The 23,953-nt window shown below is 52.0% G+C and overlaps 2 protein-coding genes across 7 annotated transcripts in view; both read left to right on the top strand.

The window, feature by feature from the left end:
* GAS7 (growth arrest specific 7) overlaps positions 1-8,499 on the top strand; it is a 203,839-nt gene extending 195,340 nt beyond the window's left edge. For all 6 annotated transcript variants that reach the window (XM_018064648.1, XM_018064649.1, XM_018064651.1 and 3 more), the window contains 2 exons: positions 1,163-1,261; positions 1,872-8,499. In XM_018064648.1, the coding sequence (XP_017920137.1) occupies positions 1,163-1,261; positions 1,872-1,985 (213 nt within the window). In that variant the 3' untranslated portion in view covers positions 1,986-8,499. The remainder of the gene's footprint in view (positions 1-1,162; positions 1,262-1,871) is intronic.
* On the top strand, positions 13,324-21,306 carry RCVRN (recoverin). The gene is made up of 3 exons (XM_005693569.2): positions 13,324-13,794; positions 17,312-17,423; positions 20,811-21,306. The coding sequence occupies exons 1-3, from the start codon at positions 13,414-13,416 to the stop codon at positions 20,924-20,926; spliced, it is 609 nt and encodes a 202-aa protein (XP_005693626.1). The 5' UTR covers positions 13,324-13,413; the 3' UTR covers positions 20,927-21,306.

Below are 23,953 nucleotides of genomic sequence, written 5' to 3'. Positions count from 1 at the left end.
GCATCGGACCACTTCTTTGCTCTCCTGAGTATTTCTGTGAAGTCAGCACCTGCTGAGTAGATGGTGAGATGGGTTGGCACTTGGGCCACTCAGCCAGGTGAGAAAGGAGGTGTCCTGCCAAGTGCTTATCACACCATCCCTCTGCCCCAAGCCACCCCCATCCATCTGCCCATCCAGCATGGGACTAACCCTCTGCCTTCCCCAGGCACCAGCCCACCAGAGCAGATTAGAGGCCTCCCCCAGGGACAGTGACCTAGATTTCCTCCTGGTTAATCTCCTAATTAAGCTTCCTGCTTACTCCCCCCACTCCCCAGCTAATCACCCGGGCACTGACCTAGTTGGACACAGAATAGTGGCCGGATCCCCTAGATTCCCAAGAAGCAGAGCCATCCAGGAGCCAAAGCAAATTTCTGCTCTTCCTTGAGGCCTTGGCCACCCCGCTCCTGGCCCTCCTGCCTCCCCAGCCTTTCCCTCAGCACTCAGGGTGGACAGAGACGAGGCCACTCAGCAGAGGTCCAGGGACAAAGCCCCCAAATTTTGAAGGGCAGAAGCTCCTGCATGTGTTTCATTTCTCAGCCCCGTCAGGGCCTGGGGCTGCAGTGGTACAGAAGTTTGATTAAGGGCACAACAGGGGGCTTCCCTGGTGGTCCAATGGCTAAGACTCCACACTCCCAGTGCAAGTGGCCTGGATTCAGTCGCTGGTCAGGGAGCTACATCCCACATGCTGCAACTAAGATCCTGTGCAGCCCAAAAAAAAAAAAAAAAAAAAAAACGCACAAAAGTGCAGCTCCCACTGCTCCCATAATTCCCTGTCACTTTGGGCAAGCGAGGTGTTCATTGCCTCTCGAGGTGTTCATTCCCTTGTTTGGAAAATGTAAGAACAGAACCTGTATCTCTTAACATTGTGATGAGGACAGTTAAGCGATGTGCAGAAAGCTCGTAGCACCCACCATGCCTGGCAGAAGGAGATTCAGGAAACAGCAGCTACTGCGTCCTTAGCTATACCTTCGCCCCAGATATGGGGTGGGTGCCTCGCCAGACCCCAGGGGCTCGGGCAGCATCTGTGTTTTGCCTCTAGGATGGTCTAGGACCCGTGTAGGGGGAAGGCCCCCACGTTGCAGGGACACCCCCCAGAGGTCTCTGTGGGTTTCCTCCTCGGCAGGAGCTGGAGCGGCTGGAGGTGGAGAGGGTGGAGATGATACGGCAGCACCTCTGCCAGTACACGCAGCTGCGGCACGAGACGGACATGTTCAACCAAAGCGTGAGTTCTCCGCCCTAGGTCGAGGCCAGCGGGGCCCCCGTGGGACCCTGGACCAGGGGGAGCCATGGCCTTTGTGCCGTGGTGGCAGGTTACATAGCTGCTATGGAGAAATCTGTCTTGAGGGTGGGCAGGGACTCGGGCCTGTGGGCGACCTCTTGGGATGGACGTGCACGTGACTCTATCCCAAGCACACCCCATAGATGTGTTATGATGGTTGAAATAGCTGGAGGTGACCTTGCCTCCTCTGTTGAATTTCTTACAATGCTGGAGCTATTCAAAACCTCTCAAGCTAAAGTTCAATAAACCTGTCTTCAGGTGGTAAACGGGGGGACACGTGGAAAGAGGAACAGGTCACAGACTCTTGAGCCCACCTGCCCTTTCACCTGCCCTGTGGTCTGGAGGGTCATGTCTATGAGGGGAAGCAGAGCAGAGGCAAGAGCTCTGCGCCTCCCCACCCCTGGTTCTTCCAGCCCCCACATCTGTCCCTCACACGGGCCTCCCTGGGACCCCACAACCCTCTAGAGTATGAGTGGCGTGGCTCAGAGGATACGCCCCTGACTCTGCCTCCGCCTCCGCCTCTGACTGTGTCCTCTTTCTCCATCCCTTGCAGACAGTCGAGCCTGTGGACCAACTGCTTCGAAAAGTAGACCCAGCCAAAGACAGGGAGCTGTGGGTCAGAGAGCACAAGACGGGCAGCATCCGCCCCGTGGACATGGAGATCTAGACGCGCGGCCCGGGGGGTCCTGCTGAGGAGGGGCTGGGGGTTCCACGGAGAGGAGGTGGCGCTCCCGCCAGGGGGGCCTGCTGTCGGGAGTGGCGCTGCCCTCCCCCTGCTCTCCTGGTCCACTGAGGAGAGGGGACAGTGATGCCGGAAGGGCGGCCCAGATGGCCCCACAGGGAGTTCCCCGGTGTTCCCAGGCTGAGAAGATGGATCCACAGCCCTGCCCTTGTCTCTGAGGCTGAAGCCCCCTGAGTCCCGTGCTGCGCTTGCCACTCCAAGGACAAACCGAGACTGGAACTTTGTGGTCCCTGTTGAGTACCAGAGGGGTCCCCTCCCCACCCAGAGCAGTTGTGTCCCATGCTCATGCCCCTGGAAGCCCAACGGCCCTTCTTCCAACTGACCTCCTTGTCTCCAGGCCTTTGGAGGGGCAGGAGAGGAAGGTCTCCATCTCCAAGCCAAGTGTCAGGATCAGAGTCATGGAGAGAAGGCCACCATTCAGCACAGTAGCCCACACCCAGAATGCTTTGCAGCAGCCCTCCCTCTTGATTTTTTTTTCCCCCTTGAATATTCTGAGGGCCTTGAATATTCTGAGAGCCTACATCCTGGCTCTTCTCTGCTACTTTTCACCAATGGGAGTCTTGGGAAGAAGGTCTGGCTCCAGTTTTCCCAGACTGACCCTGCCTGGAGAGGTCAGGATGAAACTACCTCATTCAGCAAATTCACCCCAAGTTGGAGCAGATCAGGCATCCATGTCACGTGCTCTTTCCAGACATCCCAGTCCACCCAGCCTGCAGCTGCCTCCTCGGGGAAGCCCCCTCCTCCACTCCTCGCCCATCCCAGGGAGCTGAGTCTGTCTCATGTCAGGGAGGGGTTGGAACAAGTCTCTGTCACCTCGCGGGTGGTTCCACCTGCCTGTGCACAGCGGAATTGGGGCTGCTGCCCCGTGTGTGGCTCTCACTGGCGGGCCCCACACAGGCAGTGCAGACTGTCGCGGCCACAGTACATGTCACCATCCAGGCAGTCGGGTACCTTGGCCTCTCAGCTCCTTCTGCACGTTCCCAAGCCCCGCATGGAGCCCCTGCTTGGGGCTGGTGCCCCCTTGCCCTTTTGCCATCTTTTTCCCTGAGAAAGCCTGGTCTGAGCATGACCTGCGAAGCCACCAGATCCTCACTCATCACTTTCTCGCTTACATACTAAATCTTGAGAATTGGCTTGAGGGGACTGGAAGCAGAAAAGGGCTGGAGGAGGTCAGACAGCTTGCAAGGGGCACATTCTAGCCTGGAGCCCACACCCTAAGAACCCATGTTTCTTCACTTTTCACATTGATTACTTTGGATTCACAGGACTCATGTCTCTTAAGGGCAGCCGTCTGAGAGGATAACTCTGGTCTTTCTCTCTCCATCATCCAGGCTGGTAACTGATGACTTGTTTTTCTTGTATCTCGTGGTACCCCTTTCTCTGAGTCAGTATGGCGCCCTCATAGTGATAGTAGAAAGATGCTGAATATCCTAAAGCAAACCAAGCTTTGCTACTTTTCTTCTCAAAACATCCCAACCCGAAAGGTCAGTGTGAAGGCCTTCACTAACATGCAGGCCGCCAGGACGGATCTGTGTCTGGCGTGGAGAACCACTCTTTCCAGTCTGGGGTTGGGCTGTGACACCAGCTGCCCATTTGGGGCTATCATTTCTTGGTTTCTTGATAAAAAAAAAAAAAAAAGATGGGTGCTAGTAGTAACTGCTTTGTGGCTTAGTCAACTAATTTGTGGATGATTTTCCAACATTCAAAGCCAATAGCCTTGTTATTAACATAGATACGTTCATGTGTGGTGTGGCTCATTGATTTTGTTTTCTCATCCCTGTCCGAGGATTCCAGAGTCTTCTGTTATTCCCTGGGGCTCTCGCCTCTTTCAGGATAGCCTGAGTTGGCCTTGTGTAGGCTAGTCTATTTTCTGAAGTCATGCTTTCCCCCTTTTCCCTCAGTCTCATTAGACACCCCCATATACTTCTTTTCCTTTTTTCTTCCCTCCTTTATTCATTCATCAAGCATTTAGCTAAGACTGGGCAATATGCAAAGATCTAGGAACAAGATACAGCCCTCTCTGTCATCAGGGAAACCAGTGATCTGTTCTTTTGAGTAAACTCGTCTTTTCTCCAAGGATCTTGCAGGTGAGTAACCTTGGCATTCACCTACAGATACTCTCGGCAGAGTCTAGGTTTGCAGAGATACCCTCTGTGGTACTGATAGCTCTTCATTCATTCATTCATTCTCATTCATTCATTTAATCAGCAGACACTTGGGGCAAGCCAGGTATTATGCCAGTACTGCAGACGTAGCTGCATACCAGCCAGGAACTCCGCCCCATCCCCCACCCCTTCTGTTCTCCTTGTGGACAAGCGCATGTTTTCAGACTTTTCTGGGAAATGACAGCCTTGCACCTCTCCCACGTTTAACCTACTACTAGCCTGTAATAAGCCATGTGGCATTTACCCAAGGATAGAAGAACCAGACAGCACCAAGAGTACAATCATGGGGTCACTAGACACTCACAGCTCACATCCAACTCAAATTTTAGAGATTTGTTTTAAATAGTTCTTGCTTTACACAGAGGAAGAATGAAGCCCAAGGCCAGCCAGTGAGAGCTGTGAACTGAATAGCGAATCACGAGCAGGGCTGGAGTTGAGAGTACAGGCCTCTGTCCCTATGGTTAGGATGAAGTCTGGAATGTCTGAAAGTCATCTTCAGAGTGGCGCTCTGTCCTAGGGGTTCATTTGGTTTGGGTATTTATTTTATTAGAAGATATGCTTGGCTTTTTTCAGGGTAAATGACTCCAGGTTATTCGTGAGCACATCCACTGTTTCATTTCTAAGAACAGGTGAGCCCCTTCTACCTAGGAGACACGGATGCACTTTGTTTCGTCTGTGAAAGCCTGATTTTTAGAATAAAATCTAAGACAAGCAAGGGTTACCAAGACAACCTCCAGGATAAGCTGCTTGTCCCTCTCTTTTTTTTTTCCTATTGCTTCTGATCAGCATTGGAAAGCGCTGGCCAGCCGACCCACAGGGATGGCTGACCTGAGGTTCTGCCCATAGGACCACCTTGGGTCTCCTTTTAATCTACCCAACACCTGTGTCAGCTGCGGGGCAGGGCAGGGAAGGGTGGATGGGATTTCTTTGAGGGGAAACACTTCTCCGCTCACTGAGGCTAATCAACAACTGAAGCAAATAGAAAAACCCTGTGTATACTCAGGAACCAGGGGTTTGTATTCCCTTTGTGGAAACCAATCAATTACTAGATTAGGAGATGGAAGCAAAGAAATCTTGGCAGAGCCAAAGTCCCTTCTTGGAAATGCAAGCCATAACATTCCGAGGACATCAAAGACCTCGGCTTGTTTAAGTGATTTTACTTCCAGCGGTGAATGGCCTTGACAAGAAGTTATACAGGATTCTGCAGGCCTACTGGTGATTATGTAGACAGGGAGTGTTCCTGGACCAGTGTTAAGTGGGGCACAGATCAGAAACACATCTTAGCCAGCATGCCGTCATTCACATAAGCCTTCCTGTCCCCACAGGTCCTGCTGCCTTTTTCCCCAAGTTTATTGAGATATTTGACATATCAAAATTGGGAGTTCATGAGCATACAGGAAAATTCACCCTTTTGAAGGATACCGTTCAATGAATTTTGACAAACTTACAGTCTTATGGGGCTTCCCTGGTAGCTCAGATGGTAAAGAATCTGCCTGGGATGCAGGAGACCCAGGTTCAATCCCTGGATCAGGAAGATCCCCTGGAGAAGGGAATGGCTACCCACTCCAGTATTCTTGCCTGGAGAATCCCATGGACAGAGGAACCTGGCGGACACACGGGGTCCACAGGGTCACAAAGAGTTGGACACGACTGAGCAACTAACACTTTGACACGGTCTTGTAACCACTGCTGAGATCAACATAATATTTTCATCACTCCAAAAACGTCCCCTCAGGCTCCTTTGATGTCCATCCAGTCTTCCCACCCCCAGCACCTGGCAACCACTGATGGATTTTCTGACCCTGCAGATCTGCCTTCTGTAGTGTGTCATAGAAATAGGCAGAAGCCTTTGAGTCTGGCCTCCTTGCTCAGCTTGATGCCTCTGAGTCACTTTGTCGTAGGATGTCACTAGCTTGTTCCCCTGCAATGCCGAGTAGCCGTCCATTGAATGGGTGCACCCAACTGCTTCCTTGCTCTTAAAAACACAAGTTGTCTTCCTGGAAGCTCCTGACCTGGAGTCTTGAGCTTGTTTGCACCGCTACTTCCAGCCAGCTGCATTCTTGGGACTTAAACTTGGCTTTATTTGAGTCATTTTAGTTTGGGGGGCATCTAACACTTGAGTTTTTCACGATGTAGAGAGCTGCTGGGGATGGAGGCGGGGGTGGTGGACAGGGTCTCTGCTGCCCCCTGAAGCTGGCATCTCAGCTGGCAGATCCACTTGCTCCTTGGGACCCTCCCTTCACCTCGCCCAGTCCCTGCCATTTGGTGAGAGTTCGGGGGTGTGGGAGGTGGGTGGAGAGTGTGTGGGTGAGAAAGCAGGGGACTGGCCATGGGCTCAGCATCACCTTTCTCTGGATCTTCCTTCACCTGCAAACTGAAGGTGTTATTCTAGAACGTCCTCCCAGGCCTCCTCCAGCTGCTGCATTCTGTCTCCTTCCCTTGTCATTTCCAGTTTTGTGCCCAGTGCACACGTCATACCTAATCTGGGTCCGCTCGGCACAGCTGTGTGAGCTGTCACCTCATACCCTCCTGAGAGGGGGCCCCGGGTGCTGAGAAGTCTAAAAAGAGACTTTTAGACACACAAACTTGAGAGTTTCTTGAGCTGTTGAGAATGAGGTAGTTCCTCATCCTTGCACTCCTAAAGAAAGCAGAAGCCATTACCTTTCTTCCACTGATGTTTGACACCATGTCCTGAAGGTCACTTCCCAGGAGCAAAAACAGGCATGGAGTCAGAGCCCCCTCCCTTAAGGTTCTTGTCAACGCCTGAGCCTTGCTTACCTGACCTGTGCCTGCACCCTCCTGGGTGGTGGCAGAAAGAAAACCACACCCAACTGCTGATGCTGGTCAGCTCTGGGCAAGACCCCCAAAGGAAGGACTCCTCCAGCTACGTCGTGATTGTGCCCTGCTCAGTGAAAGCTGAGCCCTGGAAAGCAACCAGGGACCTCTCCCAGCCAACAGAAGACATCCTTGGGTCCAGCCAGGTGACGGTGTGGGCTGTGGAGCCCACAACACAGGATCCCCCGCTGCCAGGATAGCCTCTTTTTTCTGGGGGAGGGGTCCTGGGGGCTCTCAACATCTTCCCCACTCCACCCCACCCCCACTGGAGTCATTGCTATCAGGCCCTTTGTGAAGGTGGGGGACCCAACCCCTCTTTCCTGGCTTGGTGAGACAGGTGACAAAAACCAATGTTCTGTTTCCCCCAAACCTTCTAGATGCTGGGGCCTGGCTACTGGGGGGCCTTGTTGGGAGGTGTCTCCGAGGGAGAGGGGCTGTGACGGCCTTTGGATCTCCGTGCTGTTCGGGGGACTTGGCCCTCTGTGTGCTGGGGCATCCCTAACGGGCTTGCAGTGGTGGGAGGCAGAGGGTCGGGCACGTGGGTGCTCTGATGGGGACGGTGTGACACGCAGAGGAGGCAGGAAAGCACAGTGAACCAGGGCAAGGGCACCGGACCGGCCTGCTCTGCTCTCGTTCGTCGTCACGCCCCCTTCCCAGGACCCGGGCGTTGGTTGTCGAGTGGACGCCCCGTTCCCGGGACCCGGGCGTTGGTTGTCGAGTGGACGCCCCGTTCCCGGGACCCGGGCGTTGGTTGTCGAGTGGACGCCCCGTTCCCGGGACCCAGGCGTTGGCTGTCGAGTGGACGCCCCCGTCCCGGGACCCGGGCATTTGTCGTCGAGTGCAGGTGCTCTTCAGCCAGCATCGCATGCAGCAAGAGCCCGGCTCTCGGGACAGGGGCCTCCGGGCAGCCGTGTGGACCCAGGGACAGTTATTCCAAGGGACACCTGCCATCCTTGGGGACGGGGCCCCAAGTCGGTATCTCTGCCCTTCCCTCAGGAAGGGGACTTGGGGCAGGAACAAGCCCCTTCACAGACAGGAGCACGTCAGCAAACCCCATGGAAGCGGGATTTTCTAACAGGAGAAACTTGCTTGTTTGCTCTGTTTTCTGTAACTTTTGCTAAAGACTTTATACATTTTTAACGTTAAAAAGCTGTGTCTCCTCCAACATTCCTCATCCCGGTATGAATGTGTTTATTCCACGTTGTATATCCTTCCATCCCCTGGCTGCCTAGATCGGTAAATAAAGTTGATGTACTATAATTTATAAGTAACACTGTTGAAATTCTGATCCCTACAGAGGCTATAATCCGCCCTTCCCACCCCACCCCTGTAATAGCATTCGTGTGTATTAATGCTTAAAAATTAAATGTTTAAATTTTGAAGGCGTTTGCTCTATATAATTGTTCTGCATTATTATAAAGCATTTTCAGGAAGTTAAATGCTCTCATTTTTTCCCCCTTCGGCTCTGTGTGTACACTTCAGATGCTTAGATTTCGTCCTGTGTAAGATAAACTGTCCAGAGACACCATGTCCCACTGGGCGACCCTCTTTCCTGGAGGGCTGCCACACTCTTCTTTGTACAAATGGGCTCAGTGTCTCTCCCGAGCTCAGTGATCTTTTTACCCCTAATGACTTAGCAGAGGGACAATGGGCACGTGGGCATTGACCCTCCCCCACCCCGATGGGTATCATGCTGCCAGACCAAACCCTTGGCCCCAGTCCCCTTCCCTGGAGACTTCTCTCCCTGTGAACACAGGGGCTCCTGGCAATTTCCTTTCTCCACCCATCCACCCCATCCACCCATCCATCCCATCCACCCATCCATGCAATAATTGGTGAACACCACTGTATTCCAGGGTCTTTCCAGGTGGTGCTAGTGGTAAAGAACCCATCTGTGAAATGCAGGAAACTTAATATGAGACACGAGTTTGATCCCTGGGTCAGGAAGTTCCCCTGGAGAAGAGCATGGCAACCCACTCCAGTATTCTTGCCTGGAGAATCCATGGACAGAGGAGTCTGGTGGGCTTCAGTCCATAGGGTCACACAGAGACACGGCTGAAATGACTTAGCACACACGCACAGAATGCCAAATACTGCTCTCAGTACTGGGAACACATTGGTAATGGAAACTGATCAAGAATCTTAACCTTGGAACTTATTTTCCAGCAGAAAGAGACAGGCTAACAAAATGATATATAGAGTTTATGTAGAAAATGATAGGTGTTACGACAAAAGGGCAGGGGAAGGGGGAGGGTCTCGGGTGATGGTGGGTAAGTGGCAACATGAAATAGGGTGATTGGAGTGGCCTTATGGAGAAGGTGGCATTTGACCAAAGTCAAGGACCCCTGTGAGGGAGCCCGGCAGGTAGCTGGCGGGAGAACATTCCAGGCAGAGGAGGTTGGGCCTGTTAAAGGCTGGAGGTACCTCATTGAGGCCAGTTGGCTGGAGCAGACACGGTGACGGGGAGGGGGCAGCTTCTGCAGAGCTTTGCAGGCTTTGGAAAGCCTGTGATTTTGCTCTGGGGGCCATCCAAGCTGAGGGCACACAGCCTGATTCCTTGCTGGAGAGCTCATGGTAGGAAAAGGGGAGCAGGGCAGCCAGAACGCAGGGACAGGAGACGGTGCCTGCAGGGGTGGCCACGTGGAGGTGGGGACAACGATCAGATTCCGGAAGTGCTTTGAAAGTGGAACCAACATGGTTTTGAGCCAGTTTGGAGTGGGATGTGACGGAAAGAGGGGCACAGGGGATGACTCCAAGGATTTCGATCCAGGCGAGCAAAAGGACAGACTGCTCTTTACCATGATGGAGACAGCCACGGGAGAGGCGTTCCATTCTCTGCCTCCCACTTACCCTCTCTGAGCCCTCTTTCCCCTCTGCTTCCAGACCAGGTCAAAGGGTTCTCTTGTCCTTCTGCTCACAGCAAGGGAAGGTGGGAGAGGGGGACCAGGGCTACGGGGCTCCCAGCTTAGGGAGAGGACAGGGCCAGCCTCTGGGAAGAGTGCGTCTTTCAGTCAAGGCCAAGCTGGGAGGGGGAGACACAAACAGATTCACTGGCCAGAGACTGAGGGCTTCTCCCCAAGTGGTCTTTGGGGCTTGGGGAGAGTTTATGGCCCTAGCTTAGACTTAACAAATCCCCTCACAATACATCATCTCCAACAACTTGTTTGGCTAAGGAACATAAACTCTCCCTCTGATAGAAGATGTTTACGCAGGTTTTCAAACAAACCTCCAGGTCATGACCCCTCTCAGCATCGACACAGCTGCCTGTGGTCCCCTCCCACGGTCGGGCCTCTCCTGGGCACAGCAACTGAAGAGTGTGGGCAGCACCTGCTCCTTGCTCTTGAGAGGGGCAGAGGGACTGGGGGCTCTGCCTGCCTTCTGTGTTAACCCGTGGTCCTGTCTCCTGGCCCACAGCCTCTTTGTTGTCATGGCAACCCAGCTCCTCACCTTCAGAAACACAGCTTCTTGCCCACTCTGCTCACTCCTTGAGAACGAGAGCTTGGTTTCTTCCTGTGACCTTGGCCTTGTCTCACCTGCAAGCTCAGTGTGCCCACCCAGGAAACACTTCTAATCCTCGCACACCAGGTTCAGAGGCAAGGGTGGAGGCGTCTGACTTCATTTTCAGGGCTTGGGTTTTGTTTGTTTGTTTGATGACTGTCCTATTTCTAGCTGCTCTTGAGAACAAATGCCTTGCTGCGGGCTAGTGAAAGCCTAGAAAAGGAGAAACCACTCCTTTTAAGAAAGAATATGCTATCAAAAACTGATGGGAAAAATAGTAAGTACACAGACACACACACACCTAACATTAAGGCCTCCTGAGAAGCACTCTGGACCCTCAGTGGGTGGGGCGACCAGGAGGAGTGGGTCAGCACATCTGAGCCTGAACTTCCGGGTCCTTCCTGCATAACATTAGTAGGGGCTGGCTGGTGTCTTTCTCCCAGCAGCAGGGACCTGTCATTAGCCTCTTATGAACTAGGATACAAACCCCAAGTCACCCACCTACACACTGTGCGTTTTATTCTTTCTAGTTACTGTATGTGCGTGCTAAGTTGCTTCAGTCGTGTCTAACTCTGTGTGGCCCTATGGACTGTGGCCGTCCAGGCTCCTCTGTCCATGAGATGCTCCAGGCAAGAGTACTGGAGGGGGTAGCCACTTCTTCCTTCAGGGGATCTTCTCAAGCCAGGGATCCAACCCACTCTCCTGTGCCTCCTACATTGGCAGGCGGGTTCTTTACCACTAGAGCCCCCTACAAAGCCCTTTGTAGTAACCACCCCTGGGTAAAGCCAAGACTTCTTTTCCATTCTAGATGGTGATTCTGGGGTTCCAGGTGTGATGCTTAGCCAAGCAAGGGCACCAGCGGCCTCTCCTTTGGGTGTTGAGATTTCAGGCACAAGCCTACTCATGAGGGCTCTTCCCTGTGGCCCACACTGGGTACTGAGCTGACCACAGGGGTGGAAGCCTCCCCTGGCAGAGCTCCTTCTTGTCCATTCATTCACTCAGCAAGCACATACTACTGTCTGCCAGCTCCCAGCACCTGGCTTGGTTTCCAACCAACGATATACAGCTGAAATCAAGCCACAGGTAAGTTGTATTTATCCCACACCATGTTTTTGAAAAATTTGGAAATCACTCCCACAATTTGGAAATTGCATCTGGAAATCTGATTTCTGATTTCTCTTGGGTTACCAAAAAATCTAGTAACACCAGGCCACAGTCCCATCTGACTACATCCTAATGGAGGCAGCCCCTGTCATGTGGGACATAGGCCTCACCACTCCCTATTGCCTTCCTAATTCCCTGGCTTCACTCACACACTCCACACGCTGGCTTCTGTATGCAATGCAGTTCTGGATCCCTGTCATAGAAGAATATTGGCAAAAGGTAACATGTTCAGGGCTTCCCTGATAGCTCAGTTGGTAAAGAATCCGCCTGCAATGTGGGAGACCCTGGTTTGATTCCTGGATCAGGAAGATCCCCTGGAGAAGGGATAGGCTACCCACTCCAGCATTCTTGGGCTTCCCTTGTGGCTCAACTGATAAAGAATCTGCCTGCAATGTGGGAGACCTGGGTTTGATCCCTGGGTTGGGAAGATCCCCTGGAGAAAGGAAAGGCTACACACTCCAGTACTCTGGCCTGGAGAATTCCATAGACAGTCCATGGGGTTGCAAAGAGTCGGAGATGACTGAGCAACTTTCACTTTCACTTTTCACTTTCAACACGTGTTCAGCTCTTACCACTGCCAGCCTCTATTGTAAATGCATTGCACATATTAACTCATTTCAGGCTTACAGTAACAATGAGGGTGATGCTATTTCAATGCCCGTTTAGTCAAGGAATAGTCACGGAGGGCCCAAAGCTGGCAGGTACCCTTCATGCAAAGGAAATGTAGTGGGGAACAAAACAGACAGGATCCCTGCCTTCATGGTGCTTTCATTCTGATGCCATCCCAGGCAGCACGTGGAATAAATAAACACTAAGTCAGAAGCTGTACTCCAAAGGAACAGGATAAACAGCTGGGGCTTGCTGGTGGTTGGGGTTGGGGTGCTGCTGTTGCTGAGAAGGCAACATTTAAGGAAAGCCATGAGGGAGGTGAAAGATTAGAAGAGAACTCTAGGCAGAGACAGGTTAACAAACATGCCTGAAGCTGCTGTATAGGTCAGGGAGATCAGCTCGGTGCTCTGTGATGACCTAGAGGGGTGGGATGCGGGAGGGCGGTGGGAGGGAGGCTTGGGAGGGAGGGGATGTATGTACACTTATAGATGACACACGCTATTGTACAGCAGAAACTAACACAGCATTGTAAATCAATTATACTCCACTTTTTTAAAAAATGAAAAAGAAATGCACCAGAGGGTCACACAGCTAGTAAATTGCAAAGCTGAGGTTTGAACCCGTGCTGATTCCAGAGCCTGATTCCTAACCCAGCATTAACAGGACCACCCCTGCCGCAGAGACTGTCAGGGTTAGGGCAACGGAAGGCAGGCAGGGAGCATCCTTGCTCTTAGAGAGCTAAAGCTGGTGGTGGGGGGTGAGGTAGGGATGCCCGCGGGGCAGTGGCTGAGGCCCAGTTCTCAAGAATCTGCTCTACTGTCCCGGCCTCCCAGAAGGCCAAGATGGATTGACCTCCTGCTGTCAGCTCTTTATTTTAATCTCAGGGGGCTTCTGGGAGCTCACCTCCCTCCCCTCAACCCCAAGCTCCAGGCCCCTCCTCCCTCCAAGTACTGGTGTGAACCGGCCACAAATCCGCCTAATCCATCAGCATCGCCTGCAGCACCCAGCCCGGCAGCCAGGAGACCCCATTGCTCCCACCCACCCAGCGGTGACAGCCCGGCCGGGCCCACGCCACCTCACCCATGGGGAACAGCAAGAGTGGGGCCCTGTCCAAGGAGATCCTGGAGGAGCTGCAGCTGAACACCAAGTTCACGGAGGAGGAGCTGAGCACCTGGTACCAGTCCTTCCTGAAGGAGTGCCCCAGCGGCCGGATCACCCGGCAGGAGTTCCAGACCATCTACTCCAAGTTCTTCCCCGAGGCCGACCCCAAAGCCTATGCCCAGCACGTGTTCCGCAGCTTCGATGCCAACAGTGATGGCACCTTGGACTTCAAGGAGTACGTCATTGCCCTGCACATGACCAGCGCGGGCAAGACCAACCAGAAGCTGGAGTGGGCCTTCTCCCTCTATGACGTGGACGGCAATGGGACCATCAGCAAGAACGAGGTGCTGGAGATTGTCACGGTCAGTGTCAGCCTCCTCGTCTCTGGCAGAGAGGGACGGGGGTCTCGAGGAATTGGGCTGCCTCTAATTCCCCGTGGGGGCCTGGCTGGGAGGAGGGAGTGGACACCCGAGGTTGGTGACTCAGTGGCTCTGAGAACGTGGTCAGGAGGAGTCTCCAACAAATCAATATTAATAGAGGGACAGACAGTATTCTTGCCTGGAGAATCCCCATAGACAGAGGAGCCTGGCCGGCCACAGTCCATGGGGTTGCGAAGAGTCAGACACGACCGAGCGACTAAGCACAGCACAGGGCACCTTCCCACAGCTTCATTTTCCTCCTAGAGAAGAAGAATGTGGGAATTTTCTGTTACCTACCTTTACCGTTTCCTTCTTTCCCTCCCATCTTCCTTCCTTTCTTCATTAAAGCGTTCTCCAGGGACTTCCCTGGGTGTCCAGTGATTCCAATGCGAGGGGTGCAGTTTCCATCCCTGGTCAGGGAAATAAGATCCCACCTGCTGTGCAGTGCAGTTAAGAAAATATAAATAAATAAGTAGGTGTTAAAAATAATAAAACATCCTTCAGAACCTCCAATAGGACACACGTGCATTCTTTTTTTTTTTTTTTTTGGCTCTGGGGTGGGGGCCGTCTTAGTTGAGGCAGGTGAAGCCTAGTTCCCTGACCAGGGGTGGAACACCAACTCCACCCCCCAGCATTGGGAGCCCAAAAATCTTAGCCACTGGACCACCAGGGAAGTCCCTTTCATAAGATCTTATGGACAAACCCTAACAAACTTTTTGGCCAACCCAATATATTTATGTATTTATGTTTATTTTATTTGGCTTTTGGGATCTTACTGCCCCAAACAGGGATTGAACCAGGGGCCACCGCCACTGCAGCAAAAGCCCCGAGTCCTAACCACTGGGCAGCCAAGGAAGTCCCTCGCGAGTCATTTTAGAGACATAACATGTTTCAAATAGGTTGGCCCAGGGTCGGATCATCTGCCAAGATTTTTAGGTGTTTGAAAAGTAGTTTTATTTAATATAAAATGCATGCCAAAGAAAACGAAAATTGCCTTTAATTTCATCATCCAGAGAAAACTACTGTCAACAAATAGGTATGTATCTTTCCAGTCTTTTATCTATATATTTAAAAATAACTTTAGAATTAGGACATATTCACATATGGTTTTATCATACTGTTCTTCATCCACTATTTTATATCAAATTGTTTTTAACAGCTGCTTAGAATTCCATCTTATAGACATGTCATAAAATTACTTAACCATTCCTATATTTTTGGACAATGAGGATGCTTCTATTTTTTCCTTATTATATTATTTCTTTCCCTTCATTCAGTATCAATTTACTGGATTTTTTTTTGCCCCCTGCCCCCACCCCATGCCACTTGCTTTCTTTCTCTAATCCCATTCCTGTAAAGAGAGAATATTCTTCATCTTTCATATAATTTTTGAGGCATTTGTAATCCCACTTTCATTCACCCAATTCTTCCACCCTTATTAGGCAAAACCATAGAGAAAACAGCCAAGGATGCAGCCGTGGCCAGCGACTCCTTCTTGGGCCTCCCATTAGGGGCAGGTGTGTGTAGAAACCTCACTGGTCTCCGGGCAGGGCCTGCAGCGCAAGCTCCTTGGATTGACAGGTGGCCTGCAGCAGGGACCACCTAAAGGATGCCAAGCCCAGCAGAGGCCTCTGAGTTGGTGCTTCTTCAGAAAAAGGAGGAGGAAGAAGATGAAGGGGTAGAGGGGAAGGGAAGGAGGAAGGAGAGGGTGGGAAGGCGTGGGGAGGCAGAGAGAGAAGGGCACGTCCACAGATGAGGCTATGCGAGAGCGTGCCAAGCCTCTGCTATTCACCATGTCCAAGGTAACTGGCCTGGGAGTCAGTCATCTGTTGTGGGTTCTGATGTACCACCACCAAGCTGGGCCTCCAGAAAACCACAGAACCTCCCACCGCCCCAGGGCAAGGATGTAATGGTTCTTTGACAGTCCATTCCTGGAGGCCCTGACAGTGTGCCCTTGGTTTTAGAAGCGGGGTGATGGGCAGCCAGTCACTCCCAGCCGTTAGCCTTCTGGCCTGCTCATGGGTCCCCGGCTCAGGAACTTAAAGGAGCCCTTACTTCACTGCCGGGTACCTCGGAGCTCTGAGCGCTGTCGGTGAGGCAGCTGCCCTAGCTGCGGGTTTCGACTTCCTTGCTTCTCTTGCTACAGCACAGGAAGCTGAAAGGGAGTTTCTAAAGCCACTGCTCTTCCCTCCAGGTAAATTTCATAGGCATCACTGCCCCTGCCCGGCTGGTTCCCTGACGTCTCCACGGCATCCCAGTCCCAACACTTCGGTCGCAAGCTGGGACACTCAAGATGGGGGAGCCACAACCTTGAGCATCCACCCTGGGTCTGGCCAGCCTGCTGGAATCCTAGTAACCTGGAGCTGAACGGGCACATCAAGACTACCCTGTCCCTTTCCCTGATCACGTGTCGGAAGGCACTTCCTGCTTTGCTGGACATTGTTGACTCAGCTCCTGTATTAGCTAGAGTAGAGGGAAGTGAGAAGGACCCTTGAGCTTTACCCTCCCTAAGCAGAGGGGTAAAGGAGGGGCTTCCAGAGGCCTTATCCAGCCCCTACCATGCTCTCCAAGACATTCTAGGAATAGCATGAGATGCAAGCACAGAGGTTTTAGAACCAAACTTGCCAGGGTTAGCATCTCCAGTCTTCTGCTTCTGGTTGGCCGAATTCTAGCAAGTCAGCTGATTCAGTTTCCCCATCTGTGAAATGGGCCAATAACACCCACCTCATGAAGCTGTCATGAGTTTACATGTAAAAACACTTAGAAATGTGGCACGTGTTAATCACTAAACAAACATTAGCCCTTATTACCATAAGTAATCCATGTGGCGCTACTGTTGAAGAACCCGCCTGCCAATGCGGGAAATGTAAGAGACACAGGTTCAATCCCTGGATCGGGAAGATCCCCTGGAGGAGGGCATGGCAACCCACTCCAGTATTCTTGTCTGGAGAATCCCATGGACAGAGGAGCCTGGCAGGCTATAGTTAATGGGGTCGCAAAGAATTGGACACAACTGAAGTGACTTAGCACACACACACCATAAGCCAGCCTGCTAGGCAACCAAAGTACCACTTGGATTCAGAAAAGGCCATCTGATGTACTTCTGGGCAGTGAGGTCAAAGGTACCAGTTTTCAAAATGCAGCCTTCAGAAAGCTTTTTATTTCTTATTTTCATTTTTTAATACAATGAAAGTAATATGTCTGCATGGTCAGGAAATTCAGACTGTATAGAAAGGGACAAAATAAGAAGGGAAAGTCCTCCTCACCTCTTCCCCACATTCCCTTCCTCTTCTTAAAAATACAGATGACTCCTCCCCACTCTCAAGAACTAGGATTTAGCCAGTGCCAGTGGGTTGGGGGGGCCTGGGCATCTGCATTTTAACCTCAGCGTCCTGCTCAGCCATGTGGGTTCCCCCAGAATCACTTCTTTTGACCGGTGCTCCCCCTCAATTTGATGCAGGCTATCTTCAAAATGATCAGTCCTGAGGATGCAAAGCGTCTCCCAGAAGATGAGAACACTCCGGAGAAGCGAGCAGAGAAGATCTGGGGGTTCTTTGGCAAGAAGGATGATGGTGAGTGACTTCTCCTTCCCAGCCCTTGATTTCACAGTCCCGGGCTATGTTCTAGAGACCCCAGTGAGACTGACTCTTCCCAGTCCAGAGACCAGGTGGGACAGAGGACCCCTCCTCCCACCACAAGGTGATCAGCAGAAGAATGGTCAGCAGACAGTTGCGGGCCCTTCTGGAACTGACTGAAAATGTCACCACCTCCCACCACTCATAAAACTCCACCACTGCCTGAGATTCTCTGGGGGCGAATGCAGGCTCTAAATGATGGGGTGCTTTGGGAAAGAAAGCATCTTTTGTTTGGACAGAGTTAACCCACTTTGCTAAGTCACTTCAGTGGTGTCCGACTCTGTGCGACCCCGTAGACGGCAGCCCACCAGGCTTCCCTGTCCCTGGGATTCTCCAGGCAAGAACACTGGAGTGGGTTGCCATTTCCTTCTCCAATGCAGGAAAGTGAAAAGTGAAAATGAAGTCACTGAGTCATGCCTGACCCTCAACAACCCCATGGACTGCAGCCTTCCAGGCTCCTCCGTCCATGGGATTTTCCAGGCAAGAGTACTGGAGTGGGGTGCCATTGCCTTCTCTTCAAACCCACTTTGAAGAAAGAGTAAAAAATCAAAGCAACAGCCCATCATTTTGTATACAAATGACAAGTTTTGAGGCTTTGCAAGCATACCGCTTTCTTTTTGAATGGAGTGCCCAGTGTTTTATTGTTGTTATTTTAGGACACTTTGGTTTACTTGTTTAAACCAAACAAGTAGCCTTCTGCACGGCTGGGATGGGGTAAAGCTCACTTCAGAATTAGCATGGCATCCCAAGTTAGCGGGATCTCAGTTTATATGGTGTTACTTTAGGAAATTAGATTGGGTCCCCCTCTCCCAACCCCCAAGTACCATCAGATGGAATTAGATTTCAATTCAATTTCAAGAGATTGATGAGGGTAGGGGGTGTGCTATGAGGGGAAATGAGGAGAGATCTTCAGGAGGCTGGGAAAGCCATCAGACTGCAAAGCAGATGAACGGCTTATGGGCAGACGCAAGAAAAGTCTTAAACTGCAGGGCTGGGCTAAGAAAGTCTTGGTGAAGCTGAGGGTGTGTCCTCGGGCCCCCTTCTGCCAGGAGCTGACCTGTCTTGGCTCCCTCCCCTGTTCAGTCTGGCCAAGAGCAGCCAATGGGCAGCGTGAGCTTGTACTGAAAGCAGTGATGGATTCCAGAACTGGGTGGCAGGGGCTGCTGGTGCCTGAAGCCCGTGTCCAACTCGGGAAGGACACAGGAGAGGGGCTGGTGTCAGATGGGGACTGCAAACTTGAATGACCACTGGGTCTGGGATGATGAATGTGAGAGGAGTGGACAGTGGCCCAGTGAAGCAATAGGGACTGGCAAACAGTGGGGCATGCGGGTCTGCCTGGTTTTACGGCCTCTGGTCAATTGTTACCACATAGGAATACAGATCCGTTGGGGCCTCGTCGTCTTTTTTTTTTTTTTTTCTTTAAAGAGAAGCCAGCAATCGAGATCTTTAAAATCTGAAGTGCCTCCACTGATGAAACACTACATGGTCCACACACATCTGAGAAGCTGGTAGCAGTCCATTTGTGATCTCTGGGCCAGTCTCTTACCAGGGTTCCAGGTCACACGCCCAAGGAGGATGATAAAGAAGGCCCCTATTAATCTGCAGTCCAGGGAGAAGGTAGATTAGCAACCAGATCTGTGACGTTAGAGCCAGAATTAGGGTGAGGCATGTAAGGTGCCCTGGCACAAGACTTAAGGAGACCCTTTCCTCAGGTGCCAGCCCTGTGCCCATACTATGCTGAAAGTGAGAGCCTCCTTAAATGTTAAAGGGGAGGTACCTCCCTTTCCTCACCCAGACGTCACCTCCTCTTTGAACACCTTCTCCTGGCTGCTTCAGGTGCCTCCCAGTGGCACGTCACCCCTCTGGCTCTTTAACCCCCATCCTGACATCCTGCTGGGTCTGGCAGGCGCTGAGTCCCTTGTTCTGCTACTTGCTGACCTGAACATTGACCCCAGTGAATGTCACAGGAGGCAGTGGTACTCCTGCCAGGTGACTTGTGTTTTCACATGGTCCATCTGAAGACCAGGCTTCACTCCACAATCAGCTTCTGATAGTAGGAGTTTCAAGCTATCAGTGAGGCTCATAGGGCACCAGGGACCTTAAAACCCACATTTCAGCACCCTGACCTGCACAAGGAACCTGCATCCTAAACAGGAAGGATTAAGGTCACTCAAAAGGCCTGGAACATAAAAAGCCAATGGAAACCCAGTTCAGCTAAGCCAAGCTTTACTGAGCACTTAGTACATCAGGACTATGAGCCTCGCCATAAGCAGGAAGGAACATTTGTCTCATTCTAGAGTCATTTCTGGGCTTCCCTGGTGGCTCAGACGGTAAAGAATCCGCCTGCAATGCAGGAGACCTGGGTTTGATCCCTGGATTGGGAAGATCCCCTGGAGGAGGGCATGGCAACTCACTCCAGTATTCTTGTTGGAGAATCCCCATGGACAGAGGAGCCTGGTGGGCTACAGTCCATGGGGTTGCAAAGAGTCAGACACAACTGAGCAACTAAGCGCAGCACAGCACAAAGTCACTTCCACAGGTGACTCTCTCCCCATCAGACAAACAGTTTCCCAGGCCAGGGGCATTATCTCACTCTCTTCCATGCCACACCCTGCCCTCTGTCCCCTGCAATGACCTCAGCCCCGTACACAGTGACTCTGGCACAGAGGAAGGGCTTAGTGAGTGCATTTAACTGGAGAGAACCAAATTCAATAGTTGGGGCAAAGCCCTTTCTTGCCCCAAATGGGGAGGTAGATTCAGTTCAGTTCAGTCGCTCAGTCATGTTTGACTCTTTGTGACCCCATGAACCACAGCACGCCCTGTCCATCACCAACTCCCGGATCCATGTCCACCGAGTCGGTGATGCCATCCAATCATCTCATCCTCTGTCATCCTCTTCACCTCCTGCCCTCAATCTTTCCCAGCATCAGGGTCTTTTCAAATGGGTCAGCTCTTTGCATCAGGTTGCCAAAGTATTGGAGTTCCAGCTTCAACATCAGTCCTTCCAATGAACACCCAGGACTGATCTCCTTTAGGATTAGGGATGCAGAAATGCCTAGGAAAGGATCGCCAACCAATCAGAAGAGATACAGCACTAGCCCAGCCTCCTGGCGACCCTGCAGGGCCTGTCATTAACCCTCTCATTGCTGGTTCACCGGGAGGTCCAGGGGTCCTAGGAAAGAGCTGGAGGGTGGGGTTATCCTCAGGGGCAAGGAGATCAGTATTTTCATAATAGAGCCATCCACTCTGGGTATGCTTGCAAAGATCAGCTTCATTGCAGCTGGAAACAGCCTATCCTGACTGTATTATTTTCTCCTCTTGCAGATAAACTTACAGAGAAAGACTTCATTGAAGGGACCCTGGCCAATAAGGATATTCTGCGACTGATTCAATTCGAGCCTCAAAAAGTGAAGGAGAAACTGAAGGAAAAGAAACCCTGATGTCAACTGCTCAGGTCTCCTCCCTGCCCACCCCTCTCAAATAAACACGCATGTGCACACATGTGCACGCACACACACACAAACACAAACACACACCGCCCCCGGGGCCGGGAGGGCCTCCAACCCACAGTACATTAAACCCTCCTGCACACCTCCCTGCCAAACGGAAGTGTCGTTAAGCATTCACCAAGTCCCGCCCACTCCACTGCCCGCCTCCCCTCCCCCTAGCCCGCCAGCCCAGGCCTCCGTAGTAATTCCAGGATTAGGTCACAGGAGCCCTAAATATAGGTCACTGGAGGCCTAAATATCCCCGCCCCATGAAAGCTCCTTTGTGGATTGTTGGGTAAGCAGGTTCCAATAAATGCAAGAGGAGCCGGGCACTCAGCTGACTGGTCATTCTCCAACTGGAAAAGGAAATGATTTCTGTCGGTTCAGCCTCACGGACAAGGCTGTGTCGCCGTCGCAGTCGCAGACCAGGGTGCGGGGTCTGTGGTGCTGGAGGAAAGAGACACGGCCCTGTTCTGGTACAGCTCAGGGTGCAGAGGGGACCGTAGACCTCGAAGAAGCCGGCTTGGGTGGTGAGGTTACCATGGAGACATGCAAAGCATTGTGGGCGGGGCCGACTTGTCCAGGGAAGGGGAAGGTGTTCCGAAAGAAGAGGCGTTTCAACTAAGACCCAGGGGATTGGAGTGGGGAAAATGTGGGGGTGGAAAAGTGATGTGTCTCAGAGACCCTGAGTCGGGAATGAGCAGTTCAAGTTCTAGGACCCCGAGAAGGCCAAGTGTAGCCCAAGAGCAGAGGGAGGAAGCGGGGAGAGCAAACTGAGTTAAACTTCCGAAGTAGGCGAGGAGGGGTGGGGGGGTGTTGGGGGGCTGGTGGGGGCAGACCATGCGAGGACTTCTCTGCAGGCCAGGGGAAGACCTAGGGTTCACCGCGGGGGTAGTGGGGGCTGTGTGGGGTTGGAAGTAGAAGGGATTTATGTTTGTAAGAGAACCCCACCCCACCCCCCGCAGGGTAGAAATAAATTAGGCAAGACTGAGGCCTGGATATCACACTCCTATAATCGCCTAGGTGGCCTGGGCCAGGGGAACAGCAGTGGGGTGGAGAGAACACGACCTGCTGGGAGATATTTAGAAAGTAGGATCCACCTGACTCGTTCAGGGGAAGAGGGAGGAGCAAGGATGGTCAGTAGCCATGTGCAGCGTGGGTGCCCAGTGTAATCCATTTGATTACGCCAGATACCTCAATGGTTTTCACCTGGTTTTCATTGGTGATGTCAATAGGTTTCACTGGTGATAGCCACCAACGTGGGAAACAGCAGGGAGAGATGCTGGTTTCGGGGGAGGATGACAAGTTCAGTTCTGATCCACTGCAAGGTGAAGACAGATGTCCCTGCAGCCCCTACTTTTTAGGGGCAAGGAAAAGGAGCCACAGAGTCAGCAAGTGGCTTGGTTAGGGTCAGCTAATGAGTGGAAGCCAGCCCAGTGCTGCCTATTGGCTCACACTTCCTTATCAGAGCTCCAGGGCCTGGGACACCTCAGAGCTCCACCAGTGGGTTCTGAAGATCATTGTGTGCATTGTTTTGAAAGCTCTTTTATTCTTCAGCCTTAAGTTCCAAGAGGAGGTCAGAAAAATATGCAGATGTCCCAGACACTTGAGCAACCTGTACGGAACCCTCGGGGGCTGGGGAGTCTCCATCTGCTGGTGTGGGGGGATTACTCTCGCTTTAGCAACAGCAAAGGCTCAATCACCACCACCAGAAAGTGCTGCTCTTTGTGGAGGACAACCTTGAGAGTCATCGTAATACTTAAGGATGCAGTGTTTCCTATGAGCCAGGCATTCTGCTGGATACTAGGCGTTATTTCATTGATGGAGGTGTTATTATTAATATCCCCAGAGTATGGATGAGGACACTGAGGCTGCAAAGTAAGAGTAGGGTTAGTGCTTGAACCAGAGTCCCTTTGATTACACCAGAATGCCTCAATAGTTTTTACCTGGACCTGATAGCACAGAGAATTCTGGGATCACACAGCATCAGAGCTGGAAGTGGGAATGGCTATACAGCATCTAGTCCAGCAGTTTTGGCAGAGGAGAAAAGCTAGCTGCCTAAGATGCCCCTCCAGTATCAGACATAGAGGCCACCCAGGAGCCATCTCAGAGGGAGAAGAAAGGCCCAGGGTGGCCTAGGGAAAGAAGCAAAGGGCTCAAGGCCTCACTCCAGTGTTCTTTCCCAAGCTGTGTGCTGGGCTGCTGGTGAGCCCAATGGCAACCCGCTCCAGTACTCTTGCCTGGAAAATCCCGTGGACAGAGGAGCCTGGTGGGCTGTAGTCCATGGGGTCGCTGTGAGTTGGGCACGACTGAGTGACTTCACTTTCACTTTCCTGCATTAGAGAAGGAAAAGGCAATCCACTCCAGTGTTCTTGCCTGCAGAATCCCAGGGACAGGGAAGCCTGGTGGGCTGCCGTCTATGGGGTTGCAGAGAGTCAGTGACGACTGAAGCGACTTAGCAGCAGCAGCAGCAGCAGCAGCAGCAGCCATCAGTGTTTCTAGAATTGCAATGTTCCAGTAATTGCAAAGCCAGAATAGAGACCCACTAGATGGGATTTTTTTTTTCAATTTAGGCTGTGCTGGGTCTTCATTGCTGTGCACAGGCTTTCTCGGGTGGCAGCAAGCAGGGGCCCCTCTTCATTGCTGGGGAGGGCTTCTCTTGTTGTGGAGCACAGGCTCTAGGGCACCCTCAGTAGTTGTGGTGCCCATGCCTAGTTTCCCCTCTGCATGTGAAATCTTCTGGGACCAGGAATCAAACCCGTGTCCCCAGCACTGGCGGGTGGATTCTTCACTGGGCCACCAGGGAAGTCCCTAGGCAGGATCTTTAAAACAACAGCAAAGTGAACGATCTAAGGAGCAGTCTTGGAGAAGGCAGACACCTGCCTTCTACTCTTTTGACATCTGACCTCTACTTCTCTCCCCTACCCCTCTGTCCACTCCTCTTGGTCCCTGAGACAGTGGATCCCCCAGGCTTATTAC

This window comes from Capra hircus, chromosome 19, assembly GCF_001704415.2.
Source record: "Capra hircus breed San Clemente chromosome 19, ASM170441v1, whole genome shotgun sequence".
NCBI classification, from domain to species: domain Eukaryota; kingdom Metazoa; phylum Chordata; class Mammalia; order Artiodactyla; family Bovidae; genus Capra; species Capra hircus.
The sequence above is the reverse complement of the archived record's forward strand: the minus strand, read 5'-3'. Positions and strand labels throughout refer to the sequence as shown.